This window comes from Parasteatoda tepidariorum, chromosome 7 (genome assembly GCF_982258835.1).
Source record: "Parasteatoda tepidariorum strain Cologne lab strain chromosome 7, Ptep-v5.0, whole genome shotgun sequence".
NCBI lineage: Eukaryota > Metazoa > Arthropoda > Arachnida > Araneae > Theridiidae > Parasteatoda > Parasteatoda tepidariorum.
In genome coordinates this window covers 65433833-65455687 of record NC_141761.1, presented here as the reverse complement: position 1 = coordinate 65455687, position 21855 = coordinate 65433833, and the positions used below count along the sequence as shown (strand labels likewise).

At 27.7% G+C, this 21855-nt stretch overlaps 1 protein-coding gene across 2 annotated transcripts; it reads left to right on the top strand.

The window, feature by feature from the left end:
- Nucleotides 1–144: 144 nt before the first annotated feature.
- On the top strand, nucleotides 145–21408 carry LOC107452291 (putative RNA-binding protein Luc7-like 2). Of its 2 annotated transcripts, XR_001585175.4 has the most exons (9): nucleotides 172–376; nucleotides 3122–3219; nucleotides 4881–4979; nucleotides 6437–6547; nucleotides 11106–11249; nucleotides 12426–12602; nucleotides 12870–12936; nucleotides 20310–20497; nucleotides 21186–21408. XR_001585175.4 is itself a non-coding variant. In XM_016068655.4 (8 exons), the coding sequence occupies exons 1-8, from the start codon at nucleotides 316–318 to the stop codon at nucleotides 21325–21327; spliced, it is 1020 nt and encodes a 339-aa protein (XP_015924141.1). In that variant the 5' UTR covers nucleotides 145–315; the 3' UTR covers nucleotides 21328–21408. The 2 variants fall into 2 exon arrangements, 1 of the variants encoding a protein (XP_015924141.1); XM_016068655.4 differs by lacking the exon at nucleotides 12870–12936 and having other exon boundaries at nucleotides 145–376.
- The last annotated feature ends 447 nt before the right edge of the window (nucleotides 21409–21855 follow it).

Sequence of the window (21855 nt, the reverse complement as noted above, 5' to 3'; positions counted from 1 at the left end):
ATAAAAAAAAAGGCATTTACTTTTACCCATGGCTGTAGTGACGTATTTAGCACATCTAAGTAATTCAAAGTAGTAGTTACTTTTTTTCATAAGTTGCAATTTATTCTTCTATGAGTATTGCACAAGTATTTCATTTAGCAGTTTGGCAACGATGTAAAAATAGTATTTTCGAAATATATTTTATTTTTTTTATGTTTACAAATTACAGGTGGTAGTGGTGGTGTGCTTGTTCTGTTATTGGCAAAAACTAGAAGAAGGAATCAATTTTTGATTTCAAATTTTGCGTTATCATTGTAAAATAAAAGATTTTACAATATGTCAGCCCAAGATCAAATGCGCCGAATGCTTGACGAATTAATGGGAACTAGACGAAATGGTAATAAATAATTAAATATATTTTTAATTTTCTTCTTTAGTTTGCGAACGATTAATTTTAGTTCTCATTCTATAAGTATGGCAAAATATTGGAAAATGATGATTTCGCTGTTATTTTATTCATTTAATTTCGTCATCAGAAATTTATCCCCAATAATAAATTTTATAAGGTTAGAGAATTTTTTATGCATACATATATTTTTGTGAGTAGAACTCAGAAAATCAACAAGTTGTGATTAAAACGTGAATTATTTGCAACATATGGAGGGGAAATTGGTTTAGGCTGGTGATTTGTTTTTAAAATATAGTTTCAGTATTAAAATAATTGGCTCATTTACGAATAGAATTAAATTTTTATGCGTTCATTTTCAATCTTTGTCAGAAAATATTTATTTTTACTTATAAAGCAGCTTCAGTATCATTTCGAACCACTCATATAAAATCTTATAATCACAATTTTTCGTCATTCAAATGATGGTTATCAAAAAGTACAAAAGCACCAAAATTTCTCTGACAAATAGACTAAAACTTTCTGATTAGATAGTAATAGAATCATTTTATAAAATTTTTGTTTTCATATGAAAACATATGGTAAATGTAGCGGATAGTAAAGAACACTTACCTGACTGGAGGACCTATGTCTTTCCCAAAAAAGAAATTGGAAGATATACTGACCAATAAATTATTATGAGAGCTTTTTAAACTTACTTAGATTGATTGTAAATTGACAATTTTTGCTATTATTGTTTCTGTTATTTTTATTACCTATACTGAAAATCAAGGGTGGGCACTAATTTTGGTGCTGTGGCCACTTTCTGGAAGTGAGAGAATTTAGAGGGCTGTTATTTATGAAATCCTTGCGTGTTACAATCAGTTGTTAATAAGGGCGCCAGCAGAATAATATAGAAGGGGGTGCAACCCTCTAACAAACTACCCCCTCCCCTCCCAAAAAAATTAAATATTCTGTTATTACATTTTGTTTTGTTATTACATACACTTTTATCTGTTAATTTTTTTCAAGTTACATTTCTTCATTGTTAACAAGATATTTAAAAAAAGGTACACATTTCTTGTACTTGCAAATTTTACCAAGAGAAACTGTATTGATTGCTCTGGTATAGCTACTGACTTTGAAACACAAATAACTACAAACAGTAGTTTCGTAAACAGTAACATGTTTGTGTACGCTTAACATTGGTATTTATTGTGTTGATGAAGTTTTACAGTTGTGAGAAGTCAGTGAGTACTCTTTTCTTAAACTAAATAACTTATTGAAAATATAATATTATTTATATTGTATTAAATGAAATTTGAAAATATAGCTTAGATATCTGCCAAGTTTGTGCATGCTCAATGTGCATAAGAAAAGAATCAAAGATGACTCAGAATTCATTGAAAAAGTTATAAACTGATTTGGACTGCAAACAATATGATTATAATTCTTGTTTGCTTAAACAATTTTTTAATTCTTAAGTATCAATAATTACTTAATTATTTGTTTTTGAATACAAATATTTTTAATAAAATTTTTTAATAACAAAATTGTTTTTCTGTATCTCTTTAATTGTAAAAAAAAAAAAAAAGCCAGGGGGTGCAAGTGCACTCTCTTGCATCCCGCTGCTGGCGCCCTTGGTTGTTAACAAGGCCTTTCAGAAAAAGTAGGATAAATTATTACATAGGAATCAATAAAAATGTATACAATAATGGTAGTTTAACTCGCTGCTCTAAATTAATATCATCTAATGCTACCAACACATTTAATTTTAGAATGAGACACCTGTGTACAATCACTGTTTTCTTCATCATTTAAAAAAAAAGAAAAAAAAACTAGGCAATGGATTATGCATTGTTTGTTGAAATTTTTACACCCCATTTTCAAATGCAATCAATATTTCATATGTTATGTTTCCATGGGAATATTAAATGATAGAAATATCAAATCATTTTCTTTATATTTGAAATTATTCATACTTGTTGTAAATAAACTGTATCATTCTTTAATTTTTTGTTGTTGGTATTTCACATCAATTCGCGTTAGAATGATTTAAAATAAGTCTTGCTGCATTGCACTGCTAATTACAGTGAACCTTTGAGGAAAGACTAACTCTGTGTAGTAACCTCCTCTATTTACAACCTATTTTGGGAGGCACTAAATTTTTTCTATAAACTTTGCGTTGATAACTTTTAGGCGAGACCATCAAACCTCTCCTATCGACTGGGCAAAACTCTGCTTGAAATTGCGAAAAAGTTTAACTAAGGAAACACGAAAAAACTATCAAAACAAAGAGTATTTACAAAGTGAATAAGTAGATTCAAATGTATTCAAAATATGTGTGAGTGGCTCTTATTTAGAGAGCTCTTTTTGGCAATTTCTGAAGGAGATCATCAACCTCTTGTTGTAGTTAGAGTGTTTGATTTCTAAAAAATTTATATTTGTATATTACTCTATGCGTATATATATTTGCTACATCTTTGAATTTTTCGAGGAATGAATTGTTTTGGGCAAAATCATTACAGTCTTGTTCTATACATCAGTCAGTTTACTATCTACTAAACTGCAATGTTAGCTATGTTTGAAATCATGTAGATTCAATTGTAGTTTGTAGATGTTGACCATCAATGTGTTTAATCATATCTATTATTATTTATAATTCTAAACTGTTGGGGTTTTTCGTTATATTTAAAATTTTGAAGTTTTGTTAAATGTAGATTTGTTTTTTTCAACTTTCTTGCTATTAATCTGTAGGGGAAGATACACGTCAAGAAAAGCTTCATTATTCTAGTGTGAGAGTATGCAAAAGTTTCCTCCTGAATTGTTGTCCTCATGAGATATTGAGAGATACAGTAAGTATGAGGTTAAATTTCTCTGAGAAAAGATAAAGCTCAATAATTTTTTTATATCTTGTATTATTGACTTGTGATTTTAACTTATAATTTTGTGAATTTTTTTCAATGTCTTCTTGCTAATTTTTGTCTAAGGATGTACTTAAAATTTAAAAAATTTCTGATTGCGAGTATTAGTCTATAAATATTACTTTAGAACTATTAGGCAGGTATGTCAATTTATTGGAGGTTTGAAGCTCACATTTTTGAAGTAGGCAACTTCTTATTTTGTCTTATTTATGAAGATAATAAAATTTTAGTTTGTATTTAATTTCACTTTCTACCTTTTAAATTCTATTTTTGTAGATTCAAGAAAGAACCATCTTTAATGCAAGAAATAATTTACTTTCCCCCCCTTAGGGAACTAAGAACTCGTTTAATCTTAACGACCTTGCATTTCAATTTCTCTTGATACTCACACTGTCCAATAAATTAGAAACTTTTGATTATTATTTTACTTGATTTCCTTTTACACTGACACTTTTATTTTATTTCCTTTTTTTTTTTGGAGCACTTTAGTCTTTTTTTTAAGTTAACTTTTTACTTTAAATATCTAAAAAAATTAGATTGTGTTTACCAATCATGTTTCCATACTACAATACAATTGGAGAAAAGTTACAGCAAAATAGCTCAATGTCTTTAAAAAAGATGTTATTAGATATTAAGCAATGTTCCACTTTCAAAGAATTTGAAAATCTGGAATTAGCAAGGATTTTGGCTGAAAAGTCCAAATAGTCAAGATATTTCTTTCTTTTTGTGTTTTTTAAGAAAAAAATCAAAACATGCAAAAATTCTACAACAAACGTGAAAAACTTTTAATCTTAAGTAACAATAAGTAGTTCAAAGTAATTAACTCTTATGCGTATTAACTCTTATGTGTATTACAATTATTGCATATAAAAATTTCATTACCATTTGCTTTAACTTTATTGGAGTGCTTAAATTAAAATGTAAAACTCAGTGTGAATAAACTTTTTTATAAGCAGTTCTTCGCTTTAATTTGTTTCTTAATTGTAACTATATTTACATTTAATCAATATTATTCACGAAGCTGACAATAATTGTTCAATTTAACGTTACTGTGAATCACAAGTAAAAAATATTATAACCCTGTGACTATATTATAACTAATATTATGACTAATGTGACTTTAAAATAATAAATTTTGAATTTAAAAGTAGTTTCAATGGGTTTTTTTATTTTTTTAAAGTTAAGTCTAAAATAATAGATTTCTCACAGTTTTTGTGCAAAATATCAGGATTGTTAAGCATATATGTTAAAACTTACAATTACAATTTATAGAAAATAAATCATACTAAGTGATAATCAGTGTCTTACAATATTTTATTAAAATAATTGATAAATTCAATTTTCTATTCAACAAGTATGTTTAGTCTCATATTATGTTAAAAATAAAGTCTTGTTTTCATGATAGAAAATATTAAAAAAAAAAAAAATTGGTTTGATAGTTTTTCAAGAAAACTTGAAAAATTCATCGAATTTTATTCTTGTAATTTCGTACAAAGGATGGTTTTGTCTAATATAGAGATAATATAAACAATTACTTCATAATATATGTATGTTATTGTGGTACCTGTTATTTTATTATTTACATTTTATAGAGAGGTGATATGGGCCAATGCAAGAAAGTACATGATGTGGCCCTAAGAGCTGATTATGAAAATTCGTCAAAGAAAGATGAGCTAAATTTTCAAAGAGAAGTAAGTATTTACCAGAATTTCAATTTTGATGGGAACGTAGTTTTTCTTTTTTAAAATTTTTTTTAAAATTTAAATTTTAAATTTATTTTATTGAATTAAAACATAAAATTTTATTAATAATTTATTCAAAGAGTAATTTTTTTAAAATCTTTTCTTCAAGGTCAAAGTAAAGTAGCATTAGTTTTATTCACTTTTTAAAATTAAATTCTTTTATTTGTTTTTGAAAGAAAATGTTTTCATTCCAGTTTATTTTAAGAAACTTGATAACAAGTGTGATATTGCTCATGCTTCATGCTTGCTAATTTTTAATTATATATATTTATTATAATACCTTTCATTATTTATTTTATTTTCATTGAGATCAATATATATTTTTTTTCAAAACAATAAATTAAAAGAAAAAAAGCGATTTAGAAAAAAGACAATTAACAAGGTTGACATTATCAGGAGGCAAAACCTGAAGCTATACAAAGAGATTATATAGTGAAATATGCCATTGTATTAGACGAATTATCTGGATGATTATGATTGGGGAAGAAATGTTAGCATTGTGTTTGATATGGTGACGAAATTTTATGTTAGAATCAGTATCTATATTATATAAAACGCTAATATGTATGTATCAATAAAACCGATGATATTTCTTTTCTCGCGTTGGCAACAATTTTCATTTTTAATTGATAGGCTTCGGCGCGCAAGAGCACGTAGTGAGCCTCATATGGCTAATCTATATTATATAAAACTCTAATACGTTTTAATTGATAGGCTTCAGCTCACAAGAGCACGTAGTGAGCATCATATGTCTAATCGGGTGAATTCTCACCGAATTATCAAAAGAATTCTCACAAAATTATCTTCATCGAAGCCGATGCTTTACATCCGGCGTTCAGTACTATTTCATATTGTTTTACAACACATGGTTTTAGCCCTCTGGTGGGAAAGACTTTAAAACAAAACTTACAACAGTTACTTTTCTCAACAACTGAAATTTAGAATAGTGTGATTAAGAAAAATATGTGAACTGTTTGCAATTTCAAATTAATATTGAAATGCACAGGTTTAGAATTTTCTACAGTGAAAAGTTTTCGGAACTTCAGTGTTCAAAAAAGTATACAAAAGTTAGACTTTAAGATCGTATCCAATGAGAGAGCAAAGCGAGCATCGGATTGCGAAGCAATCCGAAATGAACTGCGAAAGCAGTTCCGAGGGTTGGCGAGCGCCAGCGAGCAGTGGGCGAAGTCTCCTAGTATTGTTTATATAAAATTTTACAAAATAGTGTTTATTCTTAAGAAAATATAAGAAAATTTAACCAATGTATCAAAATGTATTATAAAATAAGTTATCTTCTATTATTTTGAATAAAAATCTCTAGAAGGACAGTTATTCTTTACTTTTGTTTCTTATGCATGAAAAGTCTAGTTTATCATCATTCATACTAATTCTCATTATTTATTAAGGCTCTTATGCAGCTGAAAAGTTTTATTGGTGAAAGTGAAAGAAGAATTCAAATAGCTAAAGTTCGTTTAGCAGAAACACAAGAAAATCTTAGCAATGAAGAGCAAGCACGGGTAAGCGATGAGGTTATCATTTTTAAATGGTCAAGTTGTTTATAATTTTGCTAAAATGAAAATGAAGGAATGAATAAGGAAAATAGTTATTAATTAGACCTATTTTGAAATTATCACTCTCTTTCAAAAACTCTTTCTACTTGGAATTATTTCTGTAAAACCTAAGAATCTGATTGGTAATAGTATTAGAAAAGACCTTATTGGCTAAGTTGGAATTAAAATTGATCCTTACTGGAAAGCTAAAATTCCTTAAGTCAAGAGGGTTAAAGGAAATTTGTTTATCTTCATTAATTTTAAAAGTTAAATCTAGAAATATAATTTTGTTGAAAGTTAATTCTCTTGGATAAATTTGCTTAGCTAAAATTTCAAAATCCTCATAATTAATAACCAAAAGATCATCAATAAATCTGAGAATGAAGGAATTCTTTGGAAGAATAAATTATCATGATTTGACAAATGTTTATTCTTGGAGAAAAAGAAAAATATTGCAAACATAAGTACTAAAATTATTTCCCATATGGATATCATTGATATGTGGAAAAAGACAGTCATTAAATAAAATATAGTTGTTAAAGTTAATATGAATGAACAAGAAATATGTATATACAGTGGTGGCCAAAAGTGTGGACACTTTTTGAAAGTTTCATGTTTCTCTACTTTGTGTGCTTGTAGAATATATTAATTTTCACTTAAATGCAAACGTTTATATATCAAATTGAAGGTAATTTAATGTAGAATTTAATAATAAATACAGTATTACAATATCTATATTACAAAAGAAGTTATGCAACTAATAGTAAGATCTATCTTAGATTTGCATTTTTTGAAAGTGATACTTACACAATCAATACTTAGTAGGGTAACCCTTATTTTTTAAGACAGCTTCACAGCGTCTTTTCATCGAGTGAACGAGTGTTTGGAGTTTATCTTTCGTAACCACATGGTGCCAAGAATCAACTATAGCTTCAATAAGTTGTCTTTTATTGGACGGACGTTTTTTTCGTACAAGAATTTTCAAACGTCGCCACAAATTTTCAATTGGATTGAGATCAGGGCTGTTTCCTGGCCATGGTAATATATCTATGCCTTTATTTTGAAACCATGCTTTGCATACTTTTGCTGTGTGGCATGGAGCTGAATCCTGCTGAAAAATAAATGGTGCGTTGTATGGAAGACATCCCTGATGGAAGGTATTAATTTTGGTTTCAGGACAGTTTCGATGTATTTTTTGGCATTCAGTATGCCATCAATCACTTGAATTCGGTCTACACCATCTGCAGACATACATGCCCAATTCATGACATTTGTTGAGTTTTTTGTAATTGCTTCAATGCAATCAGGATGAAGTGCTTCACCTACTCTACGTCTCACGTATTTTCTACCATTACTACCAAAGAGTGATATTTTACTCTCATCGCTCCAGATTACTTGCTTCCATTAATTTTCTGACTATTTAATGTGTTCTTTTGCCCACTTAACTCGTTTCTCGCGTTGCTTTTGATTTAAATATGGTTTTTTCCTTGGAGTTCTAGCTTGTAGTCCAAATCTTGATAACCTTCTTCTTATAGTTCTTGAACTTACTGCAATACCCGCTGCATTCATTTCACATTTAATGGCATCTGATGAAATTTTTCTATCTTGTAGGTATAGCCGTATAATTTTTCTATCAGCAGTAGCACTTGTGAATTTTTTTCGGCCTGATTTGGCTTTATTTTCCACTGATTTCGCTTTTTAATAACGTAAACAGAACTTTTGTACACCAGAACTTCCCCAACAACGCACCATTTATTTTTCAGCAGGATTCAGCTCCATGCCACACAGCAAAAGTATGCAAAGCATGGTTTCAAAATAAAGGCATAGATATATTACCATGGCCAGGAAACAGCCCTGATCTCAATCCAATTGAAAATTTGTGGCGACGTTTGAAAATTCTTGTACGAAAAAAACGTCCGTCCAATAAAAGACAACTTATTGAAGCTATAATTGATTCTTGGCACCATGTGGTTACGAAAGATAAACTCCAAACACTCGTTCACTCGATGAAAAGACGCTGTGAAGCTGTCTTAAAAAATAAGGGTTATCCTACTAAGTATTGATTGTGTAAGTATCACTTTAAAAAAATGCAAATCTAAGATAGATCTTACTATTAGTTGCATAACTTTTTTTGTAATACAGATATTGTAATACTGTACTTATTATTAAATTCTACATTAAATTACCTTCAATTTGATATATAAACGTTTGTATTTAAGTAAAAATTAATATATTCTACAAGCACACAAAGTTGAAAAACATGAAACTTTCAAAATGTGTGTATTTTATACCTTTTCTCTTCAATTTTCATTACTATTGCATTTATATCTTAAATTTTGCTGTGTGTGTATATCGATCTATCTATATATATGTGTATGTTTTCAGAAAAACTATGCTTTTGTGTCTAATTCCGTATCTTAAATACTAATCAGTGATAGTTGTTTTACATATTTGAGGTGAGATTGACACTCACAATTTCTTGTAAATCTGATCATTAGAACAAAAGGGTGATATCTTATTTTTAGTGTACTGTACGTCTGCTCTCAGCCAGCAATTTTCATTCAGAGTTTGCAAAATATTACAGCAAATTTGAATTTTTTTTCTTTTAGATGTTATAACATCAAATATTGTAATATTTTATTTTACATTTGATAAATCGGTTGGAAAAAAAGTTCTAATCTGCAAAATACAGTTTTTTTTGAAAAAACCATTTTGTTGTTATTTTAGTTAATTCCAGTAGTTTATTTTATTAATTTTGTATGCTGCCATATTTATAACCTTTATATGATGTTTCTGTCAGGGTTTGTTGATTTAAATCATGATTTTTAAATCAAATGATTTTTTTAAAAGAAAAATCATTGATCTAAATCAACTGATTTTTTATCTATATGTATATTGACTTAAAAAATTAAAAAAACAGTGTTTTAAATTATTGATACTTTTATTCTTTTCTTTTTTTAGTTTTAAAATTTATTTTAAATAAATTACTGCATTAATCAATTTTAGTTAACGAAATTACTTTCTTTCTTGGTGTGTGTTAAATTCCAACACATTTGAAATGACATTTTTAAAAATCTTTTTATATTGCATCATCTCGAGAGCTGTTAATATTTGGAATAAATTGGGAAAAGATCTAAAAGAGAATCTTGATAAAGCCTGTTTAGCAAAATTTTCAAATTGCTATAGTCAGGCGTTAGGCTCACCACATCTCCTAGCAAACTTGTTACATCCCCATTATGGTGGAATTAACTTGACCCCTGATGAAGAAACAGAAAGTTTAATTTTCATAAATGAAAAATACCCACAGTCAATAATGCCTGTTATTATCAAATATCAAGCTAAGTCAGAGCCATTTCACAAGTTCCTTTTTAACCCTAATGTTGTCAATCAGGTTAGTCCTATAGATTGGTGGAAATCTCAAACTGCCGGGAATGAGGATGTTAAAAAAGCTGTGTTAGATATGATTTCACAGTTATTTTCAGCGCAAGCTCCTGCTGCATCTGTAGAGTGAGTTTTTTCGACATTTAGTTTAGTACAATCTAAACTGCGCAATCACTTAGGAACGGAGAAAGCTGGAAAACTTGTGTTTCTTTTTCAACAGTTTAGCAACAAATAAAAAACTATTGTATTTATGTTATCCTTAATATTGTGTACATTAATTTCAAATCACAGAATGAAAATGTCTATGTTATTGAATTAAATAACCCAGAATTAGAATTGTGCTGTCTCTTTTATGAATATGTATTTTTTTTTCTCATAATATGTTTACAGTATCTTTGAGATTATCAGATTTTCTATAAAGAAATTTTGTGAAACAAAATTCCAATGAGTACATAGATTTTTTAATTTTTTTTTTTTAACTTATCTATTTTGATGTAGGATTAAAAATGAATATTTTAATATGAAAATATATAGATTAAATATTTATTTATTTATTGATGAATGACTACACTTATAAACACAATCTGTTACATTTATTCAGTCATTTAAAATATGAAGAGCAAAAAAAAAAGAAAAAAAAAAAAGAAATCACAATTTTAAATAAAAATTATGGTTTGCTAATTGAAATTTTGTTTTAATAGTTAAAGTATCCTTTATTTTATCTAGTCTTTAAATTTCTATCATGCACTTGTTTCAAAATGGTTGCTAGGAATTCAAAGCTATGTATTATAATGAAAAATTGTTTTAGGTAGTTGGAGCTTCTAAAATATTGTTATAATATACGTAGTTTTAATATTAGTTTAATTTTGATAAAACATTTATAAGTTTTTTTAAATCATAAATCAAGGTTCTTACAGTGTGTTTGAATAAAAAAAAAAAAAAAAATCCGATTTTTAAAAAATATTTAAAAAAAAAAATAAAAAAAAATCAAGAACCCTGGTTTGTGTATGTTTTAACAAGTGAACATACACAAATTTTTGGGGTGTGATGTGGGGATGGTATCAGTGCAAGTTTCTCACTTTTCTGTTCTACTTTTTTTTAATTTGTAGTTTTTCAATCAGTAATTTTTATTTTTATTTTGAAGATTGCTAAAATTAAGCAGATAGGTGTAGAAATCAATGAGATACTGGCTCAGGCAGAGAAGTTAGGAGCAGAAGGTGATGTTGATGGATCCTTGAAACTGCTGGAGACAGCTGATGCTCTCAAGAAAGAAAAGAATGAAGCTGAGGTAAACCTGATTTTTTTTACTTAATACTCTAATATTTAGTTGTAAGTTAATTGATAGCTTCTTAATTTTTCCTATATTCTTTTTTGAAATTAGTTTTTTTTCTTCCTATCTTTTATATACACAGCTGGCAATATACGTTCAATTACTTGGAAACTTTCTGTGAACACAAAATATCAATTAAAAACTTGTAGCGAGTTTCAACCCTTTCGTCGTCTCCTCATTTTGGCCAGATTCATTTGAAAATCAGATTTTTTTAAAAAATGTTTAATTCTTATAGGACTCTATATTGATTTATACCTCAGGGATGTGTTTGGTAAAAACCACAAAGGCTGAAAATAGAAATCCAAAAATGTTATGTGCAAAAACACTTTTTAAATAATTGGAAAAAATGCCTGAAATTTCAGAAGAAAAAGAGTATATAGGAAGTATTTATCCACAGAGTGTTATCAACGTTTTATTAAAAATATTCATCTAAGATTTTGCTTATTTATTAAAATTGTGGGAATTTTGATCTCAATCAGTGATTTTTTTTAATAAAGTAATTATAAATCTTGAGATGTAGTGTTAAAATAACGTGAATACGAATCCCAATGTCTAATTTTCAAATCACGTGAATGCAAACCTCGATATTAAATTTTAAAATCACGTTAATACGAATATTGATGTTTGATTTTAAAATCTAAAATTGCTTGAATACAAATTCCGATGCTTAAATTTTAAGTAATTTCAACACGGATTATAATAGTGTATTTTAAATCATGTGAATATGAAACATGATATTTCATATGAAAAATTATGTGCAGACTTAAATTGCGAAAATAAGAATCGTGATGTGTAATTTTAAATCGCGTTTGCATTGGTAGGAAAAAGCATAAAAACAAATTTTTTTCTTGTGAATTATAAGAAGATAACCTTTTTTTTTTTGAAGAAGTGGATTACTATTTTCTTTTTTAGTACTAGTAAAAAAATCTGCCTGAGGGTGATAAATCTTTTGTGAACGGCATTATTTTTAAGTTTTTACATTTATTATTTTCTAATTAGGAACTCTGACACAAGTTTGTCTATAAAAAACTTTTTTTCTTTTCTTCATACAATGATTTTTTAAGTGTTCTATTTTCGGTGGATAAATCTTTTTGTGTTTCAGTATTGTGTATTTATGCATTACGTTTTAACTAGGAGGATTATAGAAATGCTACTCCTGCTTCGATAAGCCAACAACAAAAACTTCGAGTTTGTGAAGTCTGTTCTTCATACCTTGGAGTTAATGACAATGATCGGAGGTTAGCCGACCATTTCAACGGAAAGCTACATTTAGGTTTCATCACTATTAGAGAAAAAATGCAAGAACTGGAGGTAATTCGATTTTAATGTGTAATCGCTAGATATAGTAATAATTATATATAAATAATATTGAGAACATATGCTTTGTAATATTTAATTGTTTAAAGGAACTTTTATTTTATTAAATTTGAAATATTTCTAAAAAGATTGCTATAGATAGATTCAGTATATATTTTAATTTTAAATAAAGTGTAGTTATATGTAGTCATCCCTTTTATGCAAAGTGAGATTACTTAAACAATATATTTTGTATGGCTGAGTTACTTTTATTTTCCCTAGAACTTTTGACAAAATACATTGTTTGCTACATTGAAAGAAGTATTAAAGATCCTATTATCCTAATTTGGTAAGTCTTTTTTAAATGTGCTGAAATTTCCTAGAAGAGCAGAGAGTTTAGGTAGATTGAAAAAGGCTTCCTTTTCAGTAGTTTTAGCCTTATTGATTGCAGTTAAAGCTAATGAACTCCTAATTTATATCTTCCATTATCTGATAGTCGTGCATTGTTGATGATATTTTTGAAATAAGTCTTTAAATTGTGTAATTTTTGACTGCATTCAGTCTTTTCAAAATTGTTTTAAACTATATTTAGAAATTAGATTTTTAAACATTTTTTTCCCCAAATCATATTTAAATTACAGTTTAAGAGCTTTACACTTTTTGTAATTCAATCATAAGCTTTCTTGGAAAAGAAAGTGCAGTACCTTTAAAAATGATAAAAATGTCTAAAATATAAATAAGCCCTTAGTAATATTCTTTAAAGATTATTTCTAATAAGTAGATAAGGTTATGGCATTTTGTAATTCTTCTAAAAAATTTTTAAGGATAAATTTACATAAAATATTAAAAAAAAAAGTTTTACTATCTTAATTTTAGCTAAAAAAAATCATGATTATGATGTGTGATTGTTCTTAATTTTGCTACATAGAAAATTTATAGTTACAATTTCTGGAAAAGGCAACAAAACCACATGAATGTACTATGAAATTGTTTCAAATTGAGCATGTCAGAAAGTGATTACTCAAATGTGATATGTGGTACATATAGTTTTGTTAAAATTGCAGGATTTAAAAGAAAAAATCTAATAATTAATGACCAGAAAATTGAATTTAATTGTATGTAAATGATTATTATGTGTTTTCTGTTTTACATGCATATTACTTTAAATGCTAGATGAAGCATGTTCGTTTTACATTTAATTATTTAAAAATATTTTATGGAATTGTTAGTTGAATTAAGTTTTAGTGGAATTAAGTTTTGAATAACTTTCTTTTTTTACGAATATTTTGGTAAATAAATTTATTAATTAAAAATTAATGTGTTTTTTAAATGAAAAAAAATCATCATTTAATATATAAATCATATTTTATGACAATCCAGAAGATTAAAATGTTGAACAATTACTCAATACTACCCTGTATCGAAAAACTCGATAAAATATGTACCCTTCTAAAATTTTGTCAAACTTTTTACAATATGTTGTCAGAACCACAAATTAATAAAATTATTTATGATATTAAGTTTTACAAATCTCTTTTGTGCTTTCTGGAAATTTAGTAAGTATTACATTCTATGTTCTGAAAGTTTTGTCCTTTTTTTTCAAAAATGTAATTATTTAAGACCCACCTTTTTCTCTTTTCTTTTGAGATGGGGTTTTTATTTTACAGTTATACAGTTGAACCTCGATCCATCATTCCTGCATCTTATGTTTTCTCGTATGTATTGTCTTGTTTTATCTGTTCCCTCACAAACCCTATTCTAATAATGTTACTAATATTGGTTAAGATCATTTCTGAAATTTAAAGGTTCCCGCATCTAATGTTCAGAAATTTTACGAACATTTGAGAAAATTCAGTTATTTTGTTTTGATAAGAAAAACTGTAACTAGTGATGGTAATAAAGAAGAAAAAAAATGAGGATTTTTAAAGAAAACACCTCAAATATTACTTTTGTTTATTTTGAAGTGTTTATGGAAAGTGTTGGAATTTATGGTATGCTGTTTGTTGAAAAAATGGTTGCAGATGGTAAGTGTTAAGTGATGCCGCTGAAGAGGAAACAGAACCACAATCAGTGCCAAAATTTGCCGTAGACTTCAATGCTTTTGGAACTATGAGAAACCTTCTATATTGTCACTTATTTACTGAAAAAGATCAGCAATCTATTACAGAGGGTGAAAAATTATTGGTTAGGTTTTTACGAAAATAGAGTGTTCTAAATAAACTTTTAGTGTATTTTACATAAATGACTGCGCTTATTCATCTTTCTTATATAGTTTTGCTGGAAGTACATAATTATTTCATTAAAACTTTTTTATACTTATAAATTTATTAGTTTTGAAGATTAATATCTCTTTATTACTTTTTATATTTTTGAAGTCATTATTTGATATTTTATGTTATTATTTGTCATTTCCCGTATCTGTTCTTCACAATTCTGTATTTGTGTTATATTTATTGATTCACTGTGTAGTTAGTTTTAAATTTGTATTATACATTATAAGTTGATTTTACACAATCTGACCTCTTAAAATTTTTTGTTGCTTTAAAGAAATATTAAAAAACTATAGCTTTTATAATGTTTTTTTTTTAATAATGTTTTTTTAATATTAAATAACTAAATTTTTTTCTATTCTATTTTATATTACAAATTAAGACTAACCTGTTCATTATTTATAAGTTCGTTGCAGAATTTTTAAAGCCTTTTAAATGTTGCATTTAGTAATTGCTGTCATAGAAAAAATTAGCGTAAGTTTAATAATTTTCAAATTTTTAGGAATAAAGTTTGTTTTTGTTTAAGGAATTTTCAATTTTTTAAAAATTATTTTTTAGTGATTGAAATATAACTTCCAATTATGTGAATAAGTAAATACATGGACCCATGATTAAAAAAAAAATTGCCTATCATAATTGTTAAAATGTCTTACTGTGCTAGCAATTATTTAAAAATACCTCTTATTGAACTTATCAAATACTATGTGACATTTTTTTGGAAGCTTAAAAATATAATAGCTTTATTTTTCATTTATATTTTAAAGGGTCTATTGATAAATATGCAAGAAATTAAAAAGGATGTAAAGTCTTGAAATGAAAGTTAAACTCATACATTAAATCAATAGAAGTTTAGCCACAATTTAAAGCTGTCTTTGTTGCTTATGTTATCTTAGAGCTATACAAAGAGAATGCTATAAAAGAGATTTCCAAATTCCAAAAATTTAAAATTATTATTATTATTATTATTTTGATTAAGTAAATGCAATTTGATGAAAATTTTTGTGAGGTGAGTTTGCTCTATAATAGCTTTGTGTCTTGATTTTTTTATCTCAATTTGAATAATTAACGTGAAATAAGCAATTTTCTACTAAGCAAAAATATGCTGATGAAACACTGATTTAAAAAAAAAAATCAATCTTTTCTTTCTTGATTAATACTTGATTAAAAAAAAACTTTTGAATGTATAGCTATAGAAAGAGTCAGAATCACAAGAAATAATTTTTAATTGTAATATGACAGAATTTTCAAAACACTTTATTAGATTCTTGAACAAAACTATCAATAAAATAAGCATATTTATTTAAACTTAAAATGAATGTTTTTTTATTGAAATTGCTCAGATTTAAATTTTCTATCCCTAGAAGAACCCAATAAATAAGCTATTGAAATTTATAAAATTAATAAATCTTGTAACTATTATTTGTTTATCATTTTCATTTGGAGTTTTATTTTGGGATTACAGAGATTCTTCACAGATAATTGTTATAAAGATTGTAAGTATTTTGTTTCTTTTTTAAAACTTTCTTAAAATTTTAGTTTCCATTATGTAGTTGCCGTAGGTTTCGGTAATTTCTAGTTTACAGTAACTCTAAACTTTTGACCGTAAATTTTAAAAACTTCACTAAGATATCTTAAGTTCACTTTTTTCAGAGATATAGAATAAATTTTAATATTGTAAAGTAAGAGTTATGTTTTAATTAATGTAATATATTAAATTTAAAAAATTTCTCTCTCATTCTTTTTTTAAAAAAATAACGAGTAAAAATACAAGATTTTGAGAAAGCAAAGAGTAGAGAGTACAAGTGATGGTATGAAACAAAAATTAATAATTTTAAATTACATTTTAGAGAAATTGAAAGTTCAAAGAAATCTTAAATTTCACATTTAACGGAAATTTTTTTTAAAATTTAAAATGTATTAAATTTCAATTTAAATATAAAATTTTTTATAATGCATGAAAATGTTATAAAACTTAATACAAAATTTATTAAAAATACACATAATCAGATATCAAAATTCAATGTTTGCATATAAAAAAGAGTTTTAATTTATTCTAATTTTTATACTACTAAATCTTTATAAGTTTTGTTTTTACTTTCAGAAACTGTAGTAATAAGTTAAATTGTTGAACAAATTCAGTAAACATTACATTTTTTAAAAGAACTAAGTAAATCAATAAAAAATTGTATGTATTTGTATACTGAAAACCCCTAGAAATCCATGAAATTAAAAATTACATTTCAAAATTTCGTTTTTGTAAATGTTAAAAAAATTATTTCAAAATTTTAATTAATAATATTTTTTTAAAATTTGTGATACTGATATGCCATATTGAATTCACTTATAATAATAAACTGTTCCAAAAGTTTTTTTTAAAAAATTTTATGATATGTATGATAAACTCAATGTTTCTAAGGTAAAATTAGAGAAATTTTTTTTATTCAATATATATATAAATAAATAATAATAATAAAAATCTTAAGGATTTTTTTATAGCTTACCATTATTTCTATTAAAAAAAAGTATAATTTTTAAATTAAAATACTAGAACTTTTAAATTCTGCTCAAAAAATGTTTGGTTTAGCAACATCGAATACATTTTTGAAATTATTTGGACATTCCCATGCACACATATGGCTAACAAAAATACAGCTTGTCAAGCTTAAATAAGGAATTTTCAAATGGAAGACACTTATATTTTGTAATGTTACATACCTTTTTTTTAAAAATAAAGTCTGTAAGGTACTCTACTCCTGTTCTTGTCTCACACCAAACTAAACTATGTAATATGAACAAGGAACCTCAACCTGCTTATTGGTCTGGGACATAAAAAGGGAAGCAATGGTCTTTTTTTTTTACATTGGTCCTTTTTTTTTAAAATTAGCATAGCGTAAGGCTAAATACATTAATAAAACATCAAAGATACGAGGCGTGTTTTTTAAGTAAGTACCGTTTTGCTGTACCGCCGCCGCAGCGTTGCGGTCGGCGTTCTGCGCATGCGCACTGGATACCTACATCTATTGCCCACGCACTGACGCCATTGCAGTCTGATTCTTCCTTGTTTACGTTGTTTACTGAGTGTTTAAGATGCCTCCGATAATCGTGAGTCCCGCCGACTGTGAACTAAGGGCTGTTATAAGATTTCTTAGTGCTAAAGGCCTAAAACCGATCGATATTCATCGTGAGATCTGTGCAGTTTATGGACAAAACATTATGAGTGATGGAATGGTAAGAAAGTGGGTGAGAGCATTTAAAGAAGGCCGCACAAATGTGCATGATGAACAACGGAGTGGGCGTTCTCAGTCGTTAATGAAAGTTTGGTGCAGGAAGTGGACAATAAGGTGAGAGAGAACAGACGCTTTACGATTTCCTTCTTGTGTTTTGACTTTTCTAATGTTTCTCGTAGTGTTTTGTACAGCATTGTGACCGAGCACTTGAATTACCGAAAATTGTGCTCACGTTGGGTACCAAAAATGTTGACGGATGTGCACAAAACCAACCGTTTAGGCAGTGCATTGACTTTCCTTGAACGGTACCACAACGACGGTGATGATTTCTTAAGCCAAATTGTTACGGGTGATGAAACATGGGTGGCCTACGTCACACCAGAAACAAAGCAACAGTCCATGGAATGGCGGCATTCAGATTCACCCAGAAAAGTAAAGTTTAAGCAAACGATTTCTGCTCGGAAAGTCATGTGCACAGTTTTTTGGGACAGAAAAGGAGTATTGCTTGTGGAATTTCTGCCGCGTAATGAGACAATAAATGCAGCAGCTTATTGTGAGACATTGAACAATCTGCGCCGCTCAATCCAGAACAAAAGACGTGGCAAGTTGAGGAAGGGCATCGTTTTGCTGCATGACAATGCCCGTCCGCATGTGGCTAATCAGACCAAAGATCTCATCACATCTTTTCAATGGGAAACTCTAGATCATCCTGCGTACAGCCCTGATCTAGCCCCCAGTGACTACCATCTGTTCCTGCACATGAAAAAACACCTGGGTGGTCAGTGTCTTCAAGACGATGACGAAGTCAAAACAGTTGTGATGCAGTGGTTAAGAAGTCAGGCGGCAGACTTCTATGAGGAGGGTATTCAAAAACTGGTACAACGTTATGACAAGTGCCTCAATGTTGAAGGAAATTATGTAGAAAAGTAGATTAAGGTACAGGCTTTCATGTAAAAATAAAAGTATTGAGATATCTTTGCACGTCTTTTTCTAATTTCAAAACGGTACTTACTTAAAAAACAAGCCTCGTACAAGGTATTTTTTACTTTCCATTTTTCATGTACTAACTTTATTGGAACTGAACTATTTTCCTAGGGGGAAAAAATATGCCCCCTACAAATTTTTTTTTCCACCACCGATCTGAATTCATAAAGCCACTGTTTCGCCCCCCCCTGGGCTTATCAACTACTACTAAGGAATATTTCCTGGAAGAACGTAAGAGCGTTTGTGGAAGTAAGCTACTGAAATTCACACACAGATAATTCAAACAGAACAGGTTGTCAATGTAGACAGTACACTGTAATCATAGACTTCAAATACTTAAAGGTTGGATGAACTATCTTTATGAAAAAAGCATGCATAGGTCATTCTTAGTTTACGGTATTTAATGGCACATTTTTTACAATTTTGAAACTTTTTCTTTAGTACCTTATGAGCTGAACAATTTCCTTTCAACACCATTGATATTCCTGACTTTTATCACAGCTAATTCTTAGAAAAGTAATAATGCCTGTCACAATACTACTAAGATAATCTATCACTCAATGACTTTTACGAAAAAGTCATTAAGTATTAAAAAAGCCGCCTTTTCCCCTCCAGAAATTTAAAAAGTTTTACTTAGTTAAATAGAATAAAAAAATATTACTTAATAAAATATTAATTTGATCATTATTTGTTATAATTTTTTTAAAACTTTTTTTGCAAAAGATTTTTTTTATAAATTTAGACATTAACTTTGTTTTTGCTTTAAAATATATTGAATATTCATATTTGGTTATGAAAGTTAGTATGCTGTTTGTAATTGTGAATACAATACACGATTTGTAGTATAACATTATATATAATTTTATTAAGATATTTTAAAAGTTCTTTATATAATTATAACAATAATTATATAAACTACCCTTCTTTGTGTAGAACTTAAAGTAACTATTGATACAACATAAAGGATGCTGAGTTGCTTTTAAATCCCCCTCAATTTTTACTGTTTTAAAAGTGACTTATTAAATGGCTTGGAAATTATTACTTTTACTGAAATAGATTTCAGTTATGAACTGTTTACTATTTGATATTTGTTTTAGAAAATAAGTTCCTTACAATTCTTCTCGCTATAGAAGAAACTTATTTTTTATAGGATGATTTTTTCAGCCGTAGAAGCTTATCACTGGCCAAAATTCTTTTTATTTATTGATTTGAGGTTAACTGTCAATTTAATTTTGTTTCAGGAACTTGTACGAGATCACCAAATAAAAGTTGAACTCGAAAAATTATTCAAGAAAGAATTTCCTAATGCAAAATCAAAGAGTCCCAGCCCGACTCGTAGTCCTAGTCGTTCGCCAAGCCAAAAACGTGATAGAAGCCGTTCTCGGAGCCACAGCACAGAACGTTCTAAACATAGACACAGACACCACAGGTATATTTATCTCTTAAAAATCCTACTTTTTATTTTTTAAACCTAAACTCAATTTTTTTGACAAAATAATGAAATCTATTCTTTATTATGTTATGTAACTAATTTTAATATTATGTTGAATGAATTGTAATCAGATATTTATTTTGTAAATATTTTAGAACACATTTTTGCTTAGTTATTATGTTGAAAATACTTTGTAAACTCATTCGTAAAAATGCAGAATATTCTATTTGTAGTTTTAATTGATGATAAATTTAGTTTGTGAGTTATCAATTTCTATATTTATTGGTGTTATATTATTTTATTGTAATTTAATTTATTAAGTTCACCTTTAAATGTTATATTAAAAGTTCACTTGTCTTGTAGAGTTCCCAAACTTGTTAACATTCTGATAGAACTTTTGAATACTGCATACTCTTTATGATTTAAAAAGAACTTTTGAAGCTGCATAAATACTTGAAACTTTGAAAATAATCTTTTTTTAATATAACAATTAATGTCCGATGGCACATTGACTTGAAAAAATGTTCTATACATATGAAATGGACAGTGGGCGGGGATACCCGACACTCTCCTAATAATTTAGTTCATTTTTAAAGTGTTGAATATTTTAAAATTTATATAGTAAAATGATTAGATATGTTTTGAAAAAGTTCTTAAACTTAATAAATCTTTTTTTAATATGAAGGTGTCACCACAAAGAACATCACCACAAGTCTTCCAGGCATGAGAGATCTCACCATAGGCACAAACACAGATCTCACAGGGAAAAGAGAAGGCACTCACCTGAAAATAAGTCTAAGTCACCAACTCATGTTAAATTAATATAAAATTTTATTTTTTTTAGTTATTGTGCATATTTTGTAAGACTCTGTACATTTGTATACAGTAAAGGTTCATTTTGTTGTTTCCCTGCTGAATGTTCCATTGTTAGAAATTATTATTAACAGGATAAATCTACTGAATGTTTTTTTTATTTGTTTCTCAAAATGAAGAGTTAAAATGATTTTTTTCCCAAGGTATATTCATAGAGTAGTGATTATTACCCTTATGCAACTGAAACATGCTTCTTTGATTCGATTTTTTTGAACCTGTTTGATCGTTATTCAGTAGAGACCAATTTCCTAATTCAACTGCAACATTAAATCAAAGTAAAAGTGTTGCCTATGACACAAACTTATCACTTTCTGCTGGTCATAAGTGCTATATTATTTCTTTGCGAATGAAAAAATTCATACATGTTTTCTTGACTGAGAGTTGGGGAGAATTTTTGATTGTGACTTTCAAGTTAACGTCGGTCTGCTCTCAAAGTTTCAGTCTTATCATAGATATTCATTTCTGTAAACATCTGCAATATT

What these genes read in the sequence shown, in the direction of transcription:
- LOC107452291 (XM_016068655.4), top strand. Translation starts at nt 316, where the DNA reads ATGTCAGCCCAAGATCAAATGCGCCGAATGCTTGACGAATTAATGGGA. An exon ending in AAAAAATGCAAGAACTGGAG is followed by an intron (nt 12,603 to 20,309) that starts GTAATTCGATTT and finishes ATTTTGTTTCAG; the next exon opens with GAACTTGTACGAGATCACCA. An exon ending in CATAGACACAGACACCACAG is followed by an intron (nt 20,498 to 21,185) that starts GTATATTTATCT and finishes TTTAATATGAAG; the next exon opens with GTGTCACCACAAAGAACATC.